At 39.3% G+C, this 25,261-nt stretch overlaps 1 protein-coding gene across 3 annotated transcripts in view; it reads right to left on the bottom strand.

Moving 5' to 3' along the window:
• The window catches only part of LOC139152493 (hemicentin-1-like), a 91,650-nt gene that overhangs the window by 52,746 nt on the left and 13,643 nt on the right, over positions 1 to 25,261 (bottom strand). For all 3 annotated transcript variants that reach the window (XM_070725650.1, XM_070725649.1, XM_070725648.1), the window contains exons 6-13: positions 19,488 to 19,763; positions 18,425 to 18,700; positions 17,583 to 17,870; positions 7,924 to 8,205; positions 7,344 to 7,625; positions 6,902 to 7,174; positions 5,510 to 5,758; positions 4,714 to 4,986 (exon numbers count right to left, since the gene is read on the bottom strand). In XM_070725650.1, the coding sequence (XP_070581751.1) occupies positions 4,714 to 4,986; positions 5,510 to 5,758; positions 6,902 to 7,174; positions 7,344 to 7,625; positions 7,924 to 8,205; positions 17,583 to 17,870; positions 18,425 to 18,700; positions 19,488 to 19,763 (2,199 nt within the window). The remainder of the gene's footprint in view (positions 1 to 4,713; positions 4,987 to 5,509; positions 5,759 to 6,901; positions 7,175 to 7,343; positions 7,626 to 7,923; positions 8,206 to 17,582; positions 17,871 to 18,424; positions 18,701 to 19,487; positions 19,764 to 25,261) is intronic.

The raw sequence follows: 25,261 nt of genomic DNA on the forward strand, positions 1-25,261 counted from the left end.
ATAGACTGTGTTGGGCCCCTACCAAAAACAAGATCAGGAAATGAGTACATGCTGACAATAATGTGTACATCAACTCGGTTCCCCGAAGCCATACCACTGAGAAATATAAAGACAAAGACTATAGTGAAAGCTTTAGTCAAATTTTCACTTTATTTGGCCTCCCTAAATGTGTCCAGTCCGATCAAGGCTCCAACTTTATGTCTGGAATTTTTCAACAAGTAATGGATCAGCTAGGCATTAAACAGTATAGGTCATCCGCCTATCATCCAGAAAGTCAGGGTGCTCTTGAGCGATTTCATCAAACTTTGAAAAAACATGATTAGGACCTACTGTTTTGACACAGAGAAGCAGTGGGATGAAGGAATTCATTTTCTGCTCTTTGCTGTTAGAGAGTCAATTCAAGAGTCTCTTGGTTTTAGCCCATTTGAGCTTGTATTTGGACATACAGTCCGTGGCCCACTTAAGCTAGTTAAAGAGAAATTCCTATCAGACGATGATGATTGTCTGAATATTTTGCAATATATGTCAGAGTTTCGTACGAAACTCTCTAAAGCATGTGAATTAGCCAGAGAAAATCTTGAGTCATCTCAGCAGTCAATGAAAATCAAATATGATAAAAGCACCTCAAAACGGAAGTTTGAACCAGGTCAAAAAGTTCTTGTTCTACTTCCAATTCCTGGCAAACCACTCCATGCTCGTTACTTTGGGCCATATCTAATCGATAAGAAATTGAGTGATTTAAATTACATCATAATAACACCTGACAGGCGAAAAACAAAAACAGCTATGTCACATAAATATGCTTAAGCCATATTTGGATAGGGATAATCCTACTAAAACAAAGCCTGTCAGTACAGTCAGTTCTGGCCATTATGAAGATAGTGATACTGAAACTGACTTGAGTGAAAATACTCTAAACTCAAAGCTGGGCTCGGTCAAGCTTCAGAACTCAGAAATCCTGGAGAAGCTGGAGTCTACAAAGTTGGCACACCTCCAGCCAGAACAACAACAACAGGTGAAAGAACTGCTCCATGAATATAAACACCTGTTTCAAGATGTTCCAACGAGGACAAACGTCATCTATCACGACGTTGATGTTGGGGACAGTAAGCCTGTAAAACAACACCCATACAGACTGAATCCAACAAAAGCGAAATATCTCCAGGAAGAAGTCAAATACCTGCTGGACAATGACTTTATTGAACCCAGTAAAAGTAACTGGAGTTCGCCGTGCATACTTGTTCCCAAATCAGATCACAGTTATCGTATGTGCACGGACTTTAGGAAGGTCAACACTTTAACAAAGACAGACACTTTCCCAATCCGAGGATTGATGACTGCATCGACCGAGTGGGAAAAGCCAAGTATGTGACGAAATTTGACCTACTGAAGGGATTTTGGCAAGTCCCTCTGACGGATCGTGCTCGTGAAATATCCGCCTTTGTTACACCAGACGGATTGTTCCAGTACAAGGTGATGCCATTCGGAATGAAGAACTCTCCGGCAACGTTCCAACGGATGATCAACGACGTCATATCCGGGCTAGACGGGTGTGCAGCCTACGTTGACGACGTCGTCCTGTATAGTGACACCTGGGAGGAACACATCAAGCTCATGCGGAAGTTCTTTGAGAGACTGAGCAAAGCAATGTTGACTGTCAACCTTGCCAAATCTGAGTTTGGTTGGGCAAGGGTAACTTACCTCGGACATACTGTAGGACAGGGTGAGGTAAAACCTGTTGATGCCAAATCAGTGCCATTTCAAGTTTTCCATACCAAACTGCAAACGACAACTGATGCGCTTTCTCGGTATGGCTGGTTACTACAGAAAATTCTGTCCAAATTTCTCCACAATTACTGAGCCTTTGACTAACTTACTTAAAAGAAAGTAAAGTTTGTTTGGTCAGAGCAATGCCAACAGGCATTTGATACACTTAAAGCCATACTGCAAAGTGCCCCAGTGTTGTCTGCACCAGATTTCACTTTGCCATTCAAATTAGCTGTAGATGCTAGTGATACGGCTGCTGGTGCTGTTTTATTGCAAGAGGATAGTCATGGTATAGATCATCCTGTTTGCTATTTTTCACGCAAATTTAACAAATCCCAGAGAAACTACTCTACAATTGAAAAAGAGTGTTTATCTTTGATATTAGCTTTACAGCATTTTGAAGTTTATGTTACTTCTTCAAATCAGCCAATAGTGGTTTATATTGATCACAACCCTCTTGTTTTTCTGCAGAAATTTAAAGGCAAAAATCAGAGATTGCTACGATGGAGTTTAATGTTACAGGAGTTTAATCTTGATATTAGACATATCAAAGGCAGAGACAATTTAATTGCAGACTGTCTCTCTCGTATTTAGAGTTTATTGTTGTTCACTTTCAAGAAATTTTACTTTAGAGTAAAAAAAAAAAAAAAAAAAAAAAAAAAAAAATTTTGAGTACTTAAATCCTTTTCAAGATTACATTTGTAAAAGAAAGATTTTTCTTTGAAAAATTTTCTTTTTTGAAGAGGGGGTGTGTTATGTAGGTCATTTACCCCACACTCATCATGACCTGAGTTCAATTAGTCTAGAACATTCTCAAGGTCACTGCCCTTAATGACCTCACAACCTTGAATTCAATTAGTCATGTTTGGAATGTTCTGGAAAGTTGATTAGTTGTGTAAGAGAGATAATTTTAGAACAGTAATTAGCATGTCAATAAAAGTTCTAGATTGTTCTTATATGCCTTTATAAAAGGGACGTGCACAGCTTCCAGTCAGACTTTTGGGATCGTGTCTCTTGTGTGTTACTAAACTCCAGCAGTAGTCATTCTCAAGACTTTTCAAGACCTTCACTGTCAACGCTGGATTTATACTGTGGACTTTGTGCAGCTTCAAGCCTGCAAGCCAAAGGACTGTTCATTCATCCGACTGACTGTTACAACTCTGAGACTGGAGCTTTGCCGTCCCAGCTGAGATAAGTAGTCTGTACACTTTTAAAGCTTGTACTCTATCCCTGACTTAGCAATTAGTTTTATTTTCGTAATAAATTTTGTTTAAACGTTAACTGCTGAGTTCACCCTTTTGTTCGTCTTCTCTGCACGTAACAACGTCATCATCTCCTTACATGGTAATCGGCATACCGTATTTTTTAGCAAAGGAGACACAGAATACGTCGGAGTATTCAGTTTCAAAACGTATTACATTGTGTGATGTTGTCAAAATAAGGTAATGTTACTGCAGTGGTATAAATTACAAAACACAAAAGTTCAAATCAGTTTATTTTGGACTGGCTTTACCCAACTTTCATATTGTTTCTTGCGCCAGATTTGACCACGTGCTTGCTGGCGACACCTTTACATGCAAATTTTGTGTCAAATGGTGTGTTCTCCTGGAAAAACAAACGTACGATTTCTATATGAAGGAGGCGAAATTTGCCTTCAAAACTCGAAATCACCCCTTTATGGGGTGTACCTAGCTATTTGAACGAGCTTCTCGAATCCGCAGCTCTATTTCGAAATGATGGTCTGGTTTTCTCAGCTCAAGGATAAGTGTTCTCCATCGCTGTGGGCATTACTATTCTCAACTGGGGGTACAGTTTCCAGTCGTAATGTTTTTCATTGTATCCGGGATATAAAACCTTTCCTTTTTACACTTTTAGTTTGATTAACACTAGTCCACATCTTGTCAGCGATTAAACATGTTTCAAGTTTAAATGTTAAATTCTGGTCTCGAGCCCTCTTGTTCGACCAAACTGAAATGACCCCTCCCACATTGGCTCGTCCGGTGGGTGTAGCAAGGGTCGTGCCATCGCCTAGGAAACGGAGGGTGCATTAATTGTTGCATTTCGATGCACATTTTGATTATATTCAGAAGATTTTGTGGCAAAAACTCAGATAGAGAAGCATTAATATTCACATCTCACTTATTCAAGACTGGCTGAGAGCAGCACTTCCATTCAGTTAACATCATTACGCCATTTATTATGCCAAGAAAGATGGAGCCAAGACATTTTGCCCTCCCTGGTCTCAGCCAGAAATGGTTATACCTTACAGAGTTTTTTCCCACGGAATGAAAACAAATGTACTTGGGCTGAGGCCCAAGTACAACAATGAGTTCCAGTCAACCGACTGGCTAACAGCTTCTGAGATGCTGCGCATTAATCCTGAAGGGCTGTATATAGAATTGGTAGCCACAGAGATGTTTCAGTTAGACATAGCAGATGCTTACATTATCACTAAGAATATAGATTCACTGGAACATGTATTGCAATTGACAGAAGTACAATTGCCATGCTATGCCACATGACCTTTGTTTCATAGACAGAACTAGTCAGACTGATAGAAAGGAGAAAAGACACTCGTTCACAATGTTTTTGTATGGCCTAGAATGATATTGGTACTTGCCTTGATCAACAAATGAACTAATGCCATATGCACACATCACAAAAAATCAAAGAGTTTTCTTGTCAGTTATGTTGGTCAGAAAGTGTTCCACTAAATTGAATAACTGATACAGTAAATCAAAAGTGTACAATGCAGTCTCCTTAGACAAGTCTCCTGTCTGACAAGCAGTTATGAAGAAGAAGATTAGACGGATACCCATCCTAATAGCTTCTATAGACTACAGTCTATAGTAGCTAATGAGCCATCATTCTGGGAGGCGGCCCAATTTAACTATAATTTCTCAAAGGTTTAAGCTATTGGCACAAATTGAAAACTATAATTCCGACCTTGAACATAAAGATTCATCAGTTGTTCAGCTGAACCACCATCATTCTCAGCAATGCACTTGAACATTCCTGAGTCCTCCCTCCGTGCAAATGGAATATGGAGATACCCATTTGGTAAGACTCTGTACCGAACGTCGTTCTCCGAGATATCGATGTGCTCCCTCTGCCAACGTATCGTGGGTTTGGGTGTACCTTCAGCCGTGCATTTCATGGTTACAAGCTGGTCTTCTATCACAACGTACTGCTGGAAGGACTCTTTTATTGTGGGACGCTCTGTGAATTAAAATATGGAAAGGGAAAATATCATTCAGTTACACCTGCCCTCAAAAGAACAAACCAAAAAGTGGTAAAACTTTGGTCATCCAGTAATAATAGCAAAATTCAAAGACGTTTATAGTAATGTATTATTGTTTTGCTTCTGTTTTGTTGTTTGTTTTATTGTTATTTTGATCACTCTTTATCATGTACCATTATACTCACCCTACAAAGGGTGTGACAAGTGTTATGACAATAAAGTTCAAAGTTCAAAGTAAAATTGATCAAAGTGTTGCCCATTGGCAATCCACTGCTGCTCTTAAAATGAATATCTGACACCGTTGGTGGGATATAACTTGTCTGCCAAAACAGTCGTGTATGCAAATACAAAATAGGACAGGAATAAGCTGTATACAGTGTATCTAAAACATGCTTTGGGATTAGAACAAGAAATTGTAGTCGACATAAAAAACAACAATAGTGAAAAAAATTATCAAAAGTTACATCTACTAGCCCTTTAAAGATGCAAAGTATGATTTACCAAATATAGTGACATGTATCATAGCTGAGTCAAAACCCGCAGTGCTTCTGGCATAACATGTGTATGCTCCAGCGTCAGATAGCTCAGCTCTCTTTATTATCAGTGAGTCACCATTTCCAGTGAGTGCACTGGCTCCCTTGTACCAGTGTATTGATGGCGGGGGATTCCCTGTCACCGGGCATCGTAGTGTCACTGTTTCAAAGACGTTTGCCTTGACTTTTGGGGAGATGTTCTGAATAGATGGAGGAACTGGAATAAAACAGATCAATAGATGTAAGGTTGCAGCAACATGGAAGTCGTGAAGCGTCCCTTGTCAGCTTTAAAGTACTTGTAACATTTTGAGAACATTTTAAGTCAAATCTAATAACTGTCAATAAGTGAGGAATATGCCATTATTTTCCTTCAGCTTAAGGTAGAATGCACCTCAGGGACAGATATTCAGACTCTCAAACTTTTACAATAGTCTTTTAGCCTACCACATTTGGGGGCTCATTTTTGAGTTTATGGAGTAAAATAAAGTTTTCACCAGCTTACAGTTTTTTTGTGAAAATCTGGAATTTTAATTTTACCCCATGTAGATAACACAGGCATGGTGGCCATTTTGAATTTCAGATATTAGTAAATGTTGGGTACGGTAGTTTGTTTCTCCTATACCGGATTTGCACGGTGACCCCCGATTATTATTCTTGATTTTGAAAGAGGATGGTTCAAGGTTAGCTTGAGGGGGGGTTTGATCAAGTTTAAGGCTTTGATTTTCAAGGTGCAAACTTCATGTACCTTAATTATGTATCAATTCCATACAGCAAACAGAAATTCCCATAACAGGGTTCAGAAAATTTTGTTATAGTCAGTCTCCATAGGATTTAATTCCATTTTACCGGAGATTAGAGTCGGATAACCCTTTCTCCCTATTTTTCTATGTACTGGTCTAACTCTACCCAGGAGTTGAATCATACCATGCTGGTGAATAGGTTAAGGGAGCAGACCAAGTAACCAGATACGTACAACAAAAAAAAAACGTCAGTTTTAGCTGTTTATCGCTTTCAGTGAAACACTTCACATGTAACTGGCCTGATTAAGTCTTCATGAAAAAAAAAAAATTGATATAGAGAGTTGCATAGATTATTTGAAATTTCCATGGCTTGGCTAAATGATGCTGAATACAGTTCAAAGGCTGATGAACAGATCTAATTTTTGCTGAGTTTGGCAATGCTCAGCTAAGTTAGGCATAATGCAGAGAACTCAACTGCTGTCAGTTTTTATACTGACGTGATGCTGATACGGGGAGTACCGGGTCTGAGTATGGAATTTGACAGCATTCTCAGCTAGTATGCTGGAACTTGGGTGAACCATCAAGATCAGATTAGCATGGGATTGAATTAAAGTACTTACTTTGGATTTCTAGAGTGACAGTTCTAGTTGCATTACCACCTGAATTGGAGGCAAGACAGGTGTACTCTCCACTGTCCGCGACACTGGCTGAACTGATGGTAAGAGATCCACTGTCGGCGATTAGATATCCACCGCTGTTCCTACTGAGTCTGGTACCATCTTTATGCCAGGTGAGCTTGGGAGCTGGAATTCCTTGTACACTGCATGGTAAGGTAACGTCTGTACCAACTGGAACATTTACAAAGTGAGGATCCTCCCTGATTGTAGGCGGAACTGAAAGGGAAACGTGTCTGGGTTTTAATGGGTAAAGCTGACATAACATTCTGTTACACTATTTCACAGAGAAGTACTAAATCAGATGTAAATATCTAGTTTGGTAAAAACAACACAAAGAAAATAACCTCTTAAATTCTTGGTGAACATTTACTCAATACTGACTTACCGATGACTTTCACGTCAAAGGTTTTACTGTTGTTGCCAGCAATGTTGGTAGCAATACATCTGTAGTTACCACTGTCAAACACTTGTGCACTGTAAATCTGCAGCAGAGTGTTGCGTCTCATGATGCGCATGCCGTGCTCCCTTGGTGATAATCGGCGGCCTTCTTTGTACCATGTAATTCTTGGAGGGGGATTAGCATCTGCTGGACACTCAAGATCTACAGGCCAGTTCTGGAGGACTTCTACCAGGTTTGGAAAGTCAGCTCCATCAATATCTGGTGCAGCTGAAATCATACAACATGCATGAACATCGTGTACAACACTGGTTCAGTCAGCCAATATTGAAACCTGGAAGTTGAAGTTGTGAAAACAGGGTACTGCACTTTTCCATACACACTGCTTTAACTAAAACTGAAAGGATCATCTTTTTGGTAATTTGCATCACTTTAATTGTTGTATAAATTTTCCAAACACACAGAGTCCACATCAGAGAAATTATACATTACTTTCCGTACATTATTCAGGTTTACAGTGCGCAATGAAATTTCAAATTATTATTGAATGAAGGACACCACTGCTTACTCTGTACTGCCAGGGTGTAAATCTTGGTTGAGTTCCCAACTATGTTGGACGACACACACGTATATTGACCTCTATGGAAATCTTCCACATTTGCGATATGTAAATGCCTTCCCCGGCCAGTGATGCGAATACCCCTGTCATTAGGGGTAATTGGGGCACCATTTTTCAGCCACGTCAACGTTGGTGGAGGTATGGCTGTCGAATCACAGTCCAAGGTCAGTGTAGTGCCTTCTATCTTTACAATGTCAATGGGTAACTCAGAGTCATCGATGCTGGGTGGAACTATTAAAATGAAACAGATTGCATTAATAAACACTGGCAAAAGTGAAAAATGAATTTCAAACTCATCACTAATAACCAACAGAACCATAAGGGTTAGGGTTTGGAAGAGATTACGTAGTACCGAGAAGCTCAGGAACACTTTTTCACTTGTATCCCAACTCATACTGAACAAGTCATTGACAATGACATAGTCCCCACTTGTAATAGGAGTATTAGTCTTGATGGGGCAGGGAAATGTGGTCACTGAGAAGTATCACTGGACTGTATATGTTGAAATCTATGGGCACATAGGTCTAGGTCGTTGTTCCCAATTTGAAACAAATGAGGCATGTCTAAGTTATGGTTCTAAATCAGGAAAAAAGATCAGACCTCTAGCTGTATTGGCCAGCCAAGAAATACATATGCGCATAATAATGAGGTACAAGATGTGACATCTTAAGGTCTAATATCCAATCAGAATTGGAGGGTATAGAACTTGTGGTTACCGAGTTATGCATATATATGTATAATCAAGGTCAAAGGTCATAAGGTCACGTGACATTTTGAAAAAAATTTGTATTGCTAATTAATCCCTATATGCCAAAAATCAGACCTCTAGCTCTTGCCCAGAATTAGATGTGTGCATAATTAATGAGGTAAAGCGTGTGTTGTCATAAGGTCTCCCACCCTACTAAATATAAAGGACATAGCACTTGTAGTTATGTATTTATCGACATAAACGTATATTTCAGGTCAAAGGTCATCTAGGTCACATGACATTTGGTCAAAAAATTTCTATCCTATAGTTATCCCTATATACCAAAAATCAGACATCCAGCTCTATGGGTTTGCTCAGAATTAGATTTACGCATAATTAATGAGGTACAGTATGAAGCATCATAAGGTCTCCCATCATACCATATATGAAGGGTGTACCGCTTGTGGTTACTGAGTTATGGACAAATATGTATATTTGAGGTCAAAGGTCACCGAGGTCATGTGACATTTTGTCAAAAAAATTGTATTGCTAAGTTATCCCTATATACCAAAAATCAGACCTCTAGCTCCATTGGCTCGCTCAAAATTAGATATGCACATAATTAATGAGGTACAATATGTGGCGTCATAAGCTCTCCCATCATACCATATATGAAGGGTGTAGCACTTGTGGTTACTGAGTTATGGACAAATATGTATATTTGAGGTCAAAGGTCACCAAGGTCACATGACATTTTGTCAAAAAAATTGTATTCCTAAGTTATCCCTATATACCAAAAATCAGACCTCTAGCTCTATTGGTTTGCTGAAAATTAGATATGCAAATAATTAATGAGGTACAATATGTGGCTTCATCAAGTGTCCCATCATACCATACATGGTGTAGCACTTGTGTTTATTGAGTTATGGACAAATATGTATATTTGAAGTCAAAGGTCACCAAGGTCACACGACATTTTGTCAAAAAAATTGTAGTGCTAAGTTATCCCTAAATACCAAAAATCAGACCTCTAGCTCTATTAGCTCGCTCAAAATAAGATATGTACATAATTAATGAGGTACAATATGTGGCGTCATAAAGTGTCCCATCATACCATACATGAAGGGTGTAGCACTTGTGGTTATTGAGTTAAGGACAAATATGTATATTTGAGGTCAAAGGTCACAGAGGTTCTGTGACATTTTGTCAAAAAAAAAATGTATTGCTAAGTTATCCCTATATACCAAAAATCAGACCTCTAGCTCTATTGGCTTGCTCGAAATTAGATATGCACATAATTAATGAGGTACAATATGTGGTGTCATAAGCTGTCCCATCATACCATATATGAAGGGTGTAGCACTTATGGTTACTGAGTTATGGACAAATATATATATTTGAGGTCAAAGGTCACTGAGGTCACGTGACATTTTGTCAAAATATCTGAGATATCTGCGTGAACGGACGGACATGACCCAATTTATAAGTCCCCTGGACTTCATCCGTGGGGACTAAAAACTATGTCACTGCATCCTTTTTGCAATATAGTCAGGCAGCTAACCCGAGATTTTTGTGAGAATTGTGCACTTTGGGTTAAAAGAATGAAATTTTGCTCATTAACAGTTTGACTTGTTCTGAACATTTTTTGATATGGATCCAAATCAGAAGCGCCCTCTAGCGGTGAGGAACGTGCGTATTGTGCAAGCTTTCAGTAATATGCAAAATTACCCCTATTGCTTGCTGCACTTTCATCAAATAGGATCAGAATCGATGTGTACTCTAATGAAATTTAATCTTGCGCTCAACATAATGTAAACATGAATATTGTTATGTCATTATACTAATAATCTATGGAATATCATTTTAAACACCATTAAAAGCAAACAAAAAGGTTTCACGATTGGGTTTACCATCACTATTTTACCATCACTATTTTTCCCCCAGTATCTGTCAACCAAGACTATATTTCTCTTATTGATATGTGCAAACATTCATGAGGTGTGAAAAATAGTTGACAAGACCCAGTTGCTACTATACAATAGATGTTTATTCCCCCTAAGGTTTCCGACGTACACGGACGACCTTCATCAGAGGCTATACAAGCACAATGATGAAGGTCATCCGCGTACTTACGAAACATTAGAAAGAATAAACATCTACTTTAGAGTAGCAGAGGGGTCTTGTTAACTATATTTCATACCTCATGTATCCATTATCTACAAATACCCACTGCGTATTCCACATATGCACTGTGATTGGACCGATTGGAACGATCCACTTGATATTCACCACTATAACAAACATTAATGTTATAGTAGAAAGTGATGTCCATAAAGTGCTCTTGTAGATCAATCCTCGTGACAGTTTCCTCCACAGTAACAGAGTGCAGTGCACGTAAGACTTGCCCTGTAGCACTTGCATAAACCCCTGCATGATCTTTTGCAGTTGCAATGTATCAGCTCATAACACATCTCTTGAGCTTGGCCAAGAGATGACCATTTTGGCTTCCATTGAGACCCATCTCTCTTTGTCCACCCCCAGTCCATTGGATCAGGTAACTTTGCATCTTTCTGCAGCGCCTGTCCCCACACATATCCTCCTTGATAGGTAGTTCTTAGTAGGTGTTGTTTTAAAGCTGCTTCTGTTGGCGGAATATTCTCCAGAGCTCTTGACTTTCTGGAGAAAAGATGCTGTCTTGCATCATTTACTCTATGGAAGCCACTTGTTCTATCATACCAAAGAACCACAAACCGCTCAATGAGCGAAATACAGTTATCGGGCACAAAAGTTGGAGCATCTGCCAGTGTCAGGAATGCATCAGTTACATCTGGAAAAGCATTCCACGTCTCCCAGGCAGACTTTTTGCCTTTCCACAGAAAAATGATGTCACATCACAACCGGTCAAGGCATGGAATACTGCTAACGCTTTTGCTTTTTGAGGGCCTAAGGAGTTGGCAATTTCATGAGCTCCTATATATCGGTAGTTTCTGCCTGTACCAAAGGCAATCCATACTTCGTCAACTGGTATGCAGTGCAGTTTAGACACAATTATGACAACTACATCTGTATCACCTGTACGGACCATGATATTCTTATGGCCACGTTCTGCTGCATCAGATAAATGGAGTACCAAACGTGTGTCTGCTTCTTCATGAGAGCAGGGTTCAATATGACTTTTGTCTTCTCTGGCTGATGTACATAAGACTTGATTACCAAGAGTACTGTACAATTCCTTTCCTTCAATGTCTATATCTATTGAACATACTTCTTCAGCCAAAAAGTGAAATAACTCAGTTTTGTTGTCATTGTCCCGCAAGAAGCTTTGCCAGTTACTCGGTACATTTGATGTGGGTAGAACTCTCCTCCTTATACCCTTACCTCTTTTAGCCCTCGTTGCTGCTTTTTTAAGCTATCAGGAAAGTAAACATCCCATACTATATCAACTCTGTCAACATTTATAAGATTTAACATTATGTAAGGCTTGAATACACTGTTACTATAATCTTTAAATGTTTTGGAGGTGCCCGGAGATAGCAGCTGGACAGCCATTGCACCATCTATGATCTTTGTACTAACTTTGGGAGCTGCATTAGAAACATGGACCTGTTGTTCAAGTTCAGCCAGCAGTACGGCTTTGTTACCTGATCTCATTTCACCTTGCTTTGCCAAAGAAGGGGGCCATGGCTGATTTTCATACTTGAAAAACTCTTCAAGATTTCCATCTCGGGATTGGCATGCGATATATAATCTAGAGAATAAGGCACAATCTTCCTTTAATGTCGTTATCTGTGCCTTCTGTTTAGGAGAAGTCCCTCTTCTTGAGAATAGTGGCAACTTATTCTTCTTTATTGGTTCCTGGTGGATTTCGATCGTTCTATGAACCTCTCCTTGATAAAGAGTTGATACTGCTCCTGGCCAATCTTGTATACCTCTCTGACAGAATTAATCACATCAGTATCAACGATGTCTTTAGTATCTAATGAGAGTAGTTCACCACTATCCTCTTTGAAAGGATTTCCCATATCATTGAAGACATCAACAAGAGCTGAGACATCCTTTGTAAAAGATAATTGAAAAGCTTGTGACTGCTCATGGTGTGTTGTGGTTTCTCTTGTAAATTTTATACCACTGTTGTGTTCAAACTCTTGTATCATTCGGGATACCTCAGGACCAGAGATCATCCAGCGTCTCAATGCTGATGGGTTCTCAGTTAGCCCTACTGCACCACCATCCCTTTCACCAGTGCATTGCACTGCTCGTGAGCCTGATCAAGTGCCATTGCAGAAAATGAACGTTTAGACTTATGTGCAACAAATGCTCCTGAACAAAATGCCTGATGCACTGTTGGGTGTTTTGTTTGTAAAGCACACATATCTCGCACATGAACCGAAAGCCATCGAGCATAATTGATGTGGTCGAGACTAAATATCCATGGCATCAGCTGTCTTAGTGATTCAACATACTTTGAGAAATCTGCTGCTTGAATCGAACCTATAAACTCAAAAGTGCGCAGTTCAAGTTGAAGAACAAGCGACCAATACTGAAACTGAGGCTGTTCAAGGGACATTTTTTCACACCAGGATGTAAATTGCAAAGGATTTTCTGGATTCAAATCTTTGTAGGCAGAGTATGCCTGATGTTGTGTGATAAAGAGAGCAGCTGCTGTGATTTGATGGGCACGCCTTGTTCTGGTTAGATGTGTGGCCTTAATCATGGAATCAGCTGTGCCACTAGAAGCAATGCCAGCTGTGTGCAGTGCTGTTGTCCAACCACTTCCATCAAGCCAGTCTCCCAAGATCTTGAATGCTGCCATTTCAATGTGAAGTCCACCGAACATGATGACAAACTTATCTTCGCCATGAGTGTCAGGAAAGTTCCACTGAATTACTTTTGCTATTGCAAATAAGGGTTGGTCCATCACCAGTACTGGTACCTGTCCAGGGTTTAGATGCTGAACAGCAGATTTTATGATGTTCATGGAATGCTGGATCATGGCAACTGTATGTGCAGTTTCTTGAAACAGTGGCATCAGAGCAACTGTAGTTAAGAAATTCCTGAAAGGTTGCTGCAAGAATGCATGATGTGCAGACCATGAAATGAAGTCATCTTTACTTAGCTCTTGCTTATTGATAAGCTTTCTTACATTCTCTAACCAGTCATACTCTATTGCCAAAGTATCTGCTAAGCAAGATGAACCTTCGGGCTCTACTGGCATAACGATCGCAGGTACAAGAACATCTTTCCTTACAGGAGAAGCAGGAGGGACAGTAACATATGATACTGGAATTTGTGCAATGCCATTCATACTCATTTCACTTTCAGAGCCGTCAAGCTCTGGGACATTACGTGGCACCCCTTGGGCTTCAAATGTTGGATGTTGCATCAAAGAAATGCTTGTGCCATGGAATGAGTCCTTTGCGGTAGTTGAACTTGGGTTATGGTCAATATTATCGACAGCGGCTGTTGTGAATACACATTTGGACAACTTTGGAGGGCACACCACCTGTTCCTTTTCATACATAGTACAAACCTTGTTACCAATGTCTGTAGAGATATTGAGGACACGATCATAGGAAATGGATAAACCCATGTTATAGAGAGTGTCAATCAGGCCTCTCTTCCTTGTCTCACAATGGATCTTTAAGGCCAGGTATACGGGTACAGGTGTTTCTCTGTCCCTACTATGTCTATTAGTCATTATTGAGGTACCTTGACTATATCTTGCTTTCACACTGTTGAACACAATTAGCTGTGAGATAGTTTTAGAAGCCTGTGAATTCGGTTTTGCCTCATCAGATTGCACTTTAATGTCCGGCCCATCTAGAATCATACTGATAAGAGCATTCAAAGATGCAGGTACAGCTTTCTCCTGACAGTCTTGTGTGAAACTTCCCGTGAATTCTAGCTTCGTTTTGAAGATATCGCGACGTATTATTTTGGCAGTTTTTGCAAGGATTAATGCTTCACTGTCAAAATCTGGATCATGGACTTGTTTAAGCACTTCTCCGACATCTTGGTCAAATGCAAGAACAACTTGTCTGCCTTGCGTATATGCCCTGAGGTCTGGAATTGCTGCCTCTATTCGATGTTTGAGCCTGGTAGTGTGTACCTGGGCATTCTCGACACCAAGTTCTGCTAACCTACATAAATACAACTTCTTAATTTCTGTCATGTAAAAGACTGGTCTTGTTCTTTTGTATCACGAAATGATTCTAAATGTGACACAAGCTCTGCAAAAGCTATACCATGTGCCAAACCCTCAGACGACCCCCTAGACTTTTTCTTTCCTGTACCTGTGCTCGCTTATACAGCTTTGCCAAACATTTTAAATGATATTCAGCATCAATAGCCACCATATCTCCACCTGCCAGCTTAGATAATAACTTTGTGTCATTAAGTTCTGTTGCACATTTTCTAACCTTGAAATCAAGTTCAAATGTAGATGCCTTGTGAAGGCTATCAGAACCAGCTGGTCTGTCACAGAATATGCACATATTTTGACTGTGCTTGAGATCTTGGTTTCCAGTACGCGCTTTCCGGGTTTTCACAGGACTTGACTCTTGAGTTTCTTCAGATTTCCTTTTGCGTGCCCTTTCTAAGTTCATGTTACTTATTTTGTGTCTACACTGTTTGTGCCATGCTGCATTGTTATCCGTAGGGTCACTTCAATGCCTGATCCCGTGTCTAGCATCTCGATGTCAACATTCACAGGGAGTGCATTAAGTTCATGGAACTGGATAAGATTTTCTGCAACATATTTATATCCTGCCCCAATATCTTTTCTTTTTGAATTAGCAGGGCATTGCAATGGCTCATCAGTTTCAGTCTGACAAAGGATGCATAGTTTCCAATTTATTTCTTGGATTATCTTACTAGAACGACTCGGTTCTTCCGACTCTACAAGCTTGTATTGGTTGGACACGTCTGCCATCTGCACCTACTTCAGTGTGCGAGTGGTCTAAAGGTTTTTTAGTGATATATGTTCAAGAAAAATGTCTATCCTAGATGGAGAAACGTTGTCTTACGACCACTTTGATGCCCCTCTAAGCGCTATGATAAATGGAATTTGCAGAAAGTTTTATTTTCTTAACAAAATGGCATAAAGATGGCACTCATTCACAGACAGAGTTCAAGAGGGGGCTATTTTCCTCACGTGTAACAATTTTGAAACAATCAACCAATTTTGACGCTTTTTGGTGCAATTTGACAAAGATATACTTCGAAAATATTTATTATTCGTCTAGTCACAGACAAAAAAAGATTAACGGTGTCAAGAGTATGAGACTAGCGTCTGCCCTTTAACATGTTTGAAAAGTCTCTACAGAATTTTGTTGTCTAAGGTGCACTCAGAAAATGCGATTTCATAAAAACACTGGTTTTAACTTGGCTTATAAAACCAGATTGTTGAATCTATCAAATGTAACCAATATTGAAGCTACTTTTAGGAAATTCCTACAAGGCAATATAACATTATTATCAAAGGCCCTAAGTGATGTTTACGAACCTATCTGAACTTAACAGCTACTTAAGCTACTTTTAGGAAATTTCAACAAGGCAACATAACATCATTTTCAAATAGTCTCAAAGTAATGTTACATGACCAAGTCACAAAAACCAAACTCGTGACTCTGTCCCTGTGCCAATTAAAATCGCGAGTACTGTAAATCCAGAAATGTAACTCTTACGTGCTTTTCTCTCATTACACTATATAATTATAGATTCTCTGTTTACTCCCATCAGCACATGCAGAAACCTGATTTCAACTGATACACATCTTCTGCTTATCTGATGGTTTCGTTATTATTGTTGACAATAGTTGCGTTGAACTTCAGTCGTGATATGAATTCAATAAGCAATAACAACATGCACCCAAGCAACAAGCTGTGTCAAAAGATTCAGTATTTACGCTTGAGTAAGTAATATACAATGAGCCTGTGGTTGATAATAGGACATTGATATTCTGAACAATCATTCAAAGTTACATTAAATGGGATATGATCTTGAAAAATATCATTTCAGCGAAATATCAACCCAGGAAACAGTCAAGCTTCCTTTCAAATATGAAGTTGACCTAAATTTGTCAAGAATGAAAATGGCGGAATTATTTCACTTATAGGCCAATAGAGGGCGATAATTACATAGCTATATATCAAGTACTGGTGCAAATATCACATCAACGAAATTTCTACAGTATTAAACATGAAATCAGTGATTCTTCCTGGCATATTTGATAAAATTGACCAAGATACGTCAATAAATAAAAGGGAAAAAATAAGTTTCCTTTCTTGACCACCAGAGGGCGCTTCCGACTTGGATCCATATCCAGAAATGTTCGTCATAAGTTGATGTACAACTGTGCCAAGTTTCATGCTTTTAACCAAAAGTGCACAATTTTCATGTTAACCGCCTGACTAATATGAATACGATGAGAAACTAAATTTTTATTTTTCTTGGCCTTATACATGGGAGTCTATGGAGACTGTCTTATACATGGGAGTCTATGGAGATGAAAACTAAAAAGTCCTCTAACACGGCCAAATTTGATCGCATTGTGAAACAAATCGACGTGCATCTGTATGGGGTAGGGTACTATCCTTGTGCAAAGTTTGAAAGAAATTGACCTGGGCATGTCTGAGATATCTGCGTGAACGGACGGACGGATGCACGCACAGACGCACGCACAGACGCACGCACGCACACACGGACGGACATGACCAAACCTATAAGTCCCCCCGGACAGTGTCCGTTAGGACTAAAAAAACTTTTTCATTTTTGTCTGTACTGTTTCCACCTATCCACCCCCAGTTTCTGGTAAAGAGGGCCATACTCACCATTGTTAACAAAGGGTGTGGGTGAAACCATGGTGTGAAAGGGTTAAACTACTTTTCTCAAATACAGACAGAAAGGTTCAGCAACTCACCCTGTACAATAACATCATAGATTTTAGTTCCATTGCCAGCAGCATTGACAGCAATGCATGTATATCTACCAGCATCAGTGATCTGTACACTGGGTATTTGTAGCAATCTCCCTCCGGACATGATCAGTATTCCGTGTTGATTTCTACCGATTCGATTACCATCTTTCAGCCAGTATATGCTGGGAACCGGCACGGCATTCTCATCTACCGGGCACTTCAGGGTTAACGATGTGTCAGTGACAGCAGTCTCATTATGAGGAAAAGATGATCCAGGTATAGTTGGTGCCACTGATTTAAAAATAAAACGACACACAAAAATTCTCACAACCTAGCCTTCATTCAAGTGTACCTTTGTATTAAAGTTTATTCACAGTGTTACAAATTTTGTATGAAGAAATACTCTGAACATTTCATACAATCAGATTTTCCTAATCAGACTACAGGTAATATTTCTATATCACAACAATATATATATAATAGATGAACACCACTCAAAAACTGTTGGTGAATTTTTCCTTCTGAACAAAAATTTCTTCACTGCCAGAGCAGTAAACAAAGAGGAGATGCTTGATGAATCAGTAAACAAACCTGTAACCCATTGTACTCATGGGGCTATTTAAAAACATTGCATTTTTTACTTTTCTGGTTGCTTTCAATATCCAATTTTAACAGGGTATATCTCATATTGGTCCTCTCCTAGCATACTACACAGCTTGGACAATTTGTCCTGTGTATGATGTACTCAAACATACCATTCCTGGTATTTTCTGAACATTCCGGTCTTTTCATTTTGGAAGATGCACAAAAAGATGGGCATAATGATATATTATCTTTCCACTCACCGTACACTGTGAAATCAATGTTGACAGTTGTGTTACCGGCCTTGTTAGAAGCCATGCACGTGTAGACGCCGGAATCCACTGGCTGGGCCGACTTGATGTGTAGGGACCCATCCTCACGTTGTGAGACATCATCGCCATAAAGTCTAACTGGAGCTCCATTTTTTAACCACACAATTGTTGGTCTAGGAATTCCACTTGCATGGCAGTACAATGTTGCCTCTGTGTTTACTCTGGCTGTTATGTTTAGAGGTATATCCTTAGCAATTCTTGGTGGATCTACAGATTAAGCAAATACGCACAATATGTGATGACCATTGGGTGTCCACTCAACTTAAAATGTTGCCTTGAATTTCTGCAAGCATACAATAAATTGTTGAAGAATACCCCCTCATTGACAGACGTTCAAAAATATGACAGATTTCAAAAACTTGTGCACCATTTCTGTTAATTTAATACTCTTTATTGGGAGCTACTTACAGAACAAACAGATAATAGGAAGTTCTTATGAAGTACTGAGATTGACATTTTGCAATTGTCTGAACAGAAAGAATGGACATAACACTGAATTTTCGATTGTAAATTTGCACACTTTTGTTAAAAAACAGTATATCCTCTTGCAAACAAACGAATCATATTTATACCCTAGCAAAGTATCAATTACATTTCACTTAAAGGATTCTCATTCCGAAACTATACACAACAGATGCACAAAGATGACAATCTAAATCCTGGGACTTGACTGAGGTTTTCATTGACATATAGTCCAGAAATAGTGTCAATGACACTGGTACTCCCATTTTGCTCGCAATTGAAACATGGCTAAATTATGGGATTCTGGGACCAAACACGGCACGTCTGATCAGCAATGAGGCTTTTTTATGTTTGCATAGCTTTACGATAATCCGGATTTTATAGGGGAAGTTCCTGTTTAAATTCTTAGTCTCTGTATGTGGAGTATAAATTATAACATGATCATCATGCAGAATCTGACAGGCTTTTTTTCTGTGTATAGAAAACACACGTACAACACCCATTAATTAAAAGATTGATGATAGCAACTTACTTTGTACTGTGAGTATTATAATTTTGGTTGCGCTTCCTGCGATGTTATACGCTATACAGGCATATTCACCACTGTCAGTCTCTCTAGTACTGTCAATCTGCAATGATCCAGTATCCAGAATCCTTCTGATCTGCCCATTGATAAGGAGAGGCTCACTGTTCTTCTCCCAGGTGATCTGTGGAGTTGGATCGCCACTGTTTTCACACGGAAGAATAACAGGGTTTCCCAGGATTGAGGTTATCTCTATGTAGCCATTGCCATTTATGAAAGGTGGAACTGAAACAGTAATGAAGGATTCAAGGAACTGAGCACATCTGTGAATTAATTAAGGTGAAGTACTACGAATTACGTCAAAATTAAGTTGTGGTGTCATTTTCTTGAAACTTTGCACAAATATCCTTGGAAGTTGTGCAAGTGCAAAAATGAAATAAAAAATGGGGGTCACCACGCTCGTTTCCATGGAAAGGGACGTTAAAATGGCGTCGTTATAAATAAATAAAAATGATATAATTCACTTACACTAAAGAAAGCAATTATAAAACGCTTAGCAAATGAGTTAATTTTAATAAATACCAAGAATTATGATCCATATCTATCGAATGTATAGTTTTCATGATGTTTGTGAAGAAATTTTAACATAAGTATCGATTACAAAATTACGATATCGAAATTATATCACTACATAATTTTCGAACTTTCTTCCTGTCGCTTTGAATGGTGTCATTTTGACCAAACTTCGCGAATAAACTCCTGACATAATACCATTTAGTTTACACTTTTACACTCGTTCTCATCTATCATCGAACGCGCAACTTCATGTGAATGTTGATACATCTCATGAATTCATCAGTGTGTTTCCTTTGAAACTTCATGAGTTGATAAGGAACTTCCTAGGAAGATTTCAGACGCCGCCGCGCCGCGCTGGCGACAAGTTTACAAGTTTATGTAAACATAAGATACACTGTACGCAAACGACTGACGCGACGTGAACGTCATATTCCTAGCTACGTGAATACGTACCTTTACAATTAGCGATTCGTATGAATTGTTCAAAAACAATGGGCAAAGTTTTAGCCCGGTAAAATGTGTGCGCGAATTTCATTTCATTAATACGACAACTAAAATGCGAATAACAGATCGCGGATACAAAAATAGTTTGGGCGGCAAAGTTGAGGGTTGCTGCAACATTGTACAACTGCCGTGCACAGTATAGTACACACTTCCAAAATGTAACGTGGTTTTCCGACACCATTTCTGACGCGAAGACGCATCTGAGAACTTCACTTGAAAGGCGTTTCTTATGGTGAAATTGCATCGACGACCGGAGTGTCTAAATCAACAGCGCACAGTATCTGCTGCAAATACGAGAGAACAGGCTCCCTTAGTGATAGACCAGCGCGAGAACGTACTAAAGTTGTCGACAACATTCTCCAACATATCGAGTTCTATAAAAGGCGGCAACCAAGTATTTACTTGCACGAAATCAGAAGGTAACTTCTTGATGATTAAACGGGTGTACGGCCGAAAACGTACCATCGCTGGCGACAATTCACCGAGCGATAACCGAATACCTGAACATGAGTCGAAAGAAAATATCAAGTCTTGCTGCCGAATCGATGACTCCAGCTATCGGACAATATACACTGGATTTCATAGAAACTGTTTCTGATTACAATATAAATCAAATTCATTGGTTTGACGAGTCTTCGGTGATCAGAACTACAGGCAATCGTCGTTTTGGACACGCAGAAATCAGAACACCGGCAGTTCAAATACAACGCCATGCCATGCATCGAACGCCAGGTACGCGATCAACATCCTTGTCAGTGCTACGGGTGTCGATCATTCCGATGTGATCGTTGGACCATCAAACGGGTTGGAGTTATTGAACTTTTTCGATGAGGCTGTTCGAGTTTCGGATAATTTTGGAAATCCTTGTTTGGCCGTAGGTGACTGTGTAATTATGGATAATTGCGGTTTCCACCACGCCCGATATGTTGAGCAAAATCTCCAACGACTATTACAGGCGAGAGGGGTTCGACTGATTTACCAGCCACCGTATAATGTTTTCAACGTTTGCGAGCCGTGTTTCAACTATATAAAGAGCGAGCTGAGATCTCATCAAGATTTCGCCTACAGGTTCACTGAACTAGCGACTGCTAATGCCATAGCAAACATTACTCCCGGTGCTTGTCGTTTCTTTGCGAGAGAATGTGGTTACATTTGAAAATGGGACCGTCATCATTCATAGTATCGTCACTACACGAACGTACATTTGTGCCGGGGTGAGGAAATGAACTAGCGCGATGTTGACTCTCAAAACGAACCTGCGCGATGTTGATTCTCAAGGAAATTTCGAGTACATTTTTTCTCTCTTGAAATGTGAATCTTTCGTATTTCACAAAAGTGTAAGAACGTTTCTCTGCCCGAAACTGATGGCGATGTCCCATCCTGAACGTAAATCTTCGCCTTTAAAGTTCCACCTCGGCATTTTAAACTTTCACTTACTAGCTTTCATTCTCATGAATTCACCCTCTCTTCATGTACACGGATGTTATCTTTTGTGCACCATAGTATTGGAAGTGAACATTAAACACAAATACTGATGACATTTTCATTTACAAAACTCATCGGCACCATGGACAAACCAACAAAAGTTTGGAAAAACTCGAACACCGCGGAAAGCATGGAGCGTTCCAGGGACAACTGTGCATGCTCTCAGCGAAAATAATAAAATGTGGCGCACGCGTGTTGTATGCCCCAGCATGTTTTATTTGTTGGCGCCGACTTGCCTGGAAGTCTGTAGCAATATTATTAATTACATCGTTGAGGCGGTGAAATCTTCCTAGGAAGTTCCTTATCAACTCATGAAGTTTCAAAGGAAACACACTGATGAATTCATGAGATGTATCAACATTCACATGAAGTTGCGCGTTCGATGATAGATGAGAACGAGTGTAATAAAAGGGTGTCACCATGCTACTTTTTACAATATCTCCAGGTGAATGGGTAATTTGCGCCATATAAATGGGAGAGAAATGTTAATTTTTCTCTCATATTGAATAAAAACCAGCTTCCTAGGGGGTCAAAATATGACAAGGTTATAGGTCACATATATGTCTAAGACACTGGGTCAAAAAATTAGGTAAAAGCGCAATTTCAACAATGGCAGGTGATGTTAAATACATGCGCTAAAAAATAACCCATTTGCGGCAGGCTGGAGTTAAATCTGCGCAGAAACGTTCTAAAGCGTGTGCGCGTCCGAATTCGTCGCCCTTTACCTTTAACTTGTCCCTATTGTCTAACAATAACAAAAGACGAGCAAATAAAATATTCAATAACATTTACTGAAAACGACAATCACTGGAATAATCGCACAGCACCAGATATAAAACTAATATAGGCAACTGAAACGGCTTTTCTATTTACTTTTCAATAAAACTTATTGCAAAACACAACATTTGCCAAACATTCCTGACAGAAGCCAAACAAAGCTGAATAAAGATATAAAGAAAACTCCGCTGACAAAACTGGTAAAACAATGTCATAGCCACTTGATTCCATGTGAATACAGATCATCTAGTGGTGAGCTACATATGAGCGAAAAAAATTCTCAAAACTTAATGTGTAAGTTTCAGGCAAATTTTACCATAAACTTACCAAGGGTATCCTTGTGAAGCTGTATATTGAATTTCAAGGGTGTAAGATAAGTGGTTACTCCTATATAGTAAAATCTTTTCAACTTGCACGATTGTAATCTTGTTTGTTATTTTGCCCCGTTCTCATGCTATAGTTCAAACAATGACGTCATTTTAGGGCTCCAGGTTCTCTACAATTTCAGGAATATGGTGGTATACAAATTATGTGATAAAATCTCGAGATTTGACTAAAAATCCAATTCTTTAAACTCTCGTCTAGAGGAAATGTTTTGACAAGTAAGGAGAAAATAAACCAAACAAATTTGCATATTGTTATGTAGGTCATTTCCCCCACACTCATCATGACCTGAGTTCAATTAGTCTAGAACATTCTCAAGGTCACTGCCCTTGATGACCTCACAACCTTGGATTCAATTAGTCATGTTTGGAATGTTCTGGAAAGTTGATTAGTTGTGTAAGGGAGATAATTTTAGAACAGTAATTAGCATGTCAATAAAAGTTCTAGATTGTTCTTATATGCCTTTATAAAAGGGACGTGCACAGCTTCCAGTCAGACTTTTGGGATCGTGTCTCTTGTGTGTTACTAAACTCCAGCAGTAGTCATTCTCAAGACTTTTCAAGACCTTCACTGTCAACGCTGGATTTATACTGTGGACTTTGTGCAGCTTCAAGCCTGCAAGCCAAAGGACTGTTCATTCATCCGACTGACTGTTACAACTCTGAGACTGGAGCTTTGCCGTCCCAGCTGAGATAAGTAGTCTGTACACTTTAAAGCTCGTATTCTATCCCTAACTTAGCAATTAGTTTTATTTTCGTAATAAATTTTGTTTAAACGTTAACTGCTGAGTTCACCCTTTTGTTCGTTTTCTCTGCACGTAACAATTGGGGGCTTGTCCGGGATACGAACATTTTGAGCCGTTTGACAACATTTTGCCAGCCTTTTTAAAACTACTGTATACTGTGAACTCCGCGAAATTTAATCATGGCGGAATTTAAACCAGAGGAAATGGATGACCTTGATCAGGACACATTTGATTCCCTCAGAAAAGACGACCTCATAACACTGGCCAATTTCCTTAAGGTAGAAGTTAAACGATCTATGCGCAAGCGAGAAATACAGTTCAAGATTGCAAAACATTTAGTTAAATCAGGCCATTTTGAGGAGTCTGCCTTGAAAGATTATGAGCCCGAGTCTACCTTTGAACTAAGAAAATTAGAATTAGAAATGCAGACAAATTTGGAGATCAAGAAACTAGAATTACAAATAGAAAAAGAAAAAATACAAATGCAGTTAGAAATGGAAGAAAGACAGAGAGAGAAAGATAGGCAGGAAAGATTAGAAATGAAACGTTTAGAGCTTGGACAGTCAGGAAAATCCTTCCCTTCACACGGTTTTGACGTCACTAAGCATTTCAGGTTAGTCCCCCCTTTCCAAGAAAAGGATGTTGATAAATATTTCCTTCATTTTGAGAAAATTGCTCAGAGTCTGAATTGGCCTAAGGAGTCCTGGTCTATGCTTTTGCAGAGTGCTTTGGTGGGTAAAGCCAGAGAAATTTACATTCAATTGTCAGTAGAGCAGGCTTCAGATTATGATTCTGTGAAGGAATTAATTCTCAAGGGCTATGAGTTGGTGCCTGAAGCTTACCGTCAGAAATTTAGGGATTGTGAGAAGGTGAAGGATCAAACTTATGTTGAATTTGCTCGAACAAAAGAACAACTGTTTGATCGTTGGTGTTCTTCTGAAAAGGTCAGTCAGAATTATGACAAATTACGACAGCTTGTTTTGATTGAGGAATTTAAAAGGTGCATCCGGAGTGACATCAACGTTTATCAATGAACAAAAGGCAGATACATTGGAGGTGCTGCACGTTTGGCCGATGATTATTCATTGACCCACAAATCTTCATTTCTCAGCAAACCATCCCAGTCCTTTTCCTACAGAAACAATGCAGGTAAATTTAACTCCTCTTTTTCATCCAAGAATTTTTCAAAGGACAGTAGAAAATCAAATGACAACAGTTCACAGAGTTCAAGTAACACTCCCACATCATCAGATCCCAAGTCTCAATCTCCTTCTGACAAACAGTTCGGTACACTTTCTTGTAATTATTGTAA

This window comes from Ptychodera flava, chromosome 16 (assembly GCF_041260155.1).
Source record: "Ptychodera flava strain L36383 chromosome 16, AS_Pfla_20210202, whole genome shotgun sequence".
In the NCBI taxonomy this organism is placed as follows: Eukaryota; Metazoa; Hemichordata; class Enteropneusta; family Ptychoderidae; genus Ptychodera; species Ptychodera flava.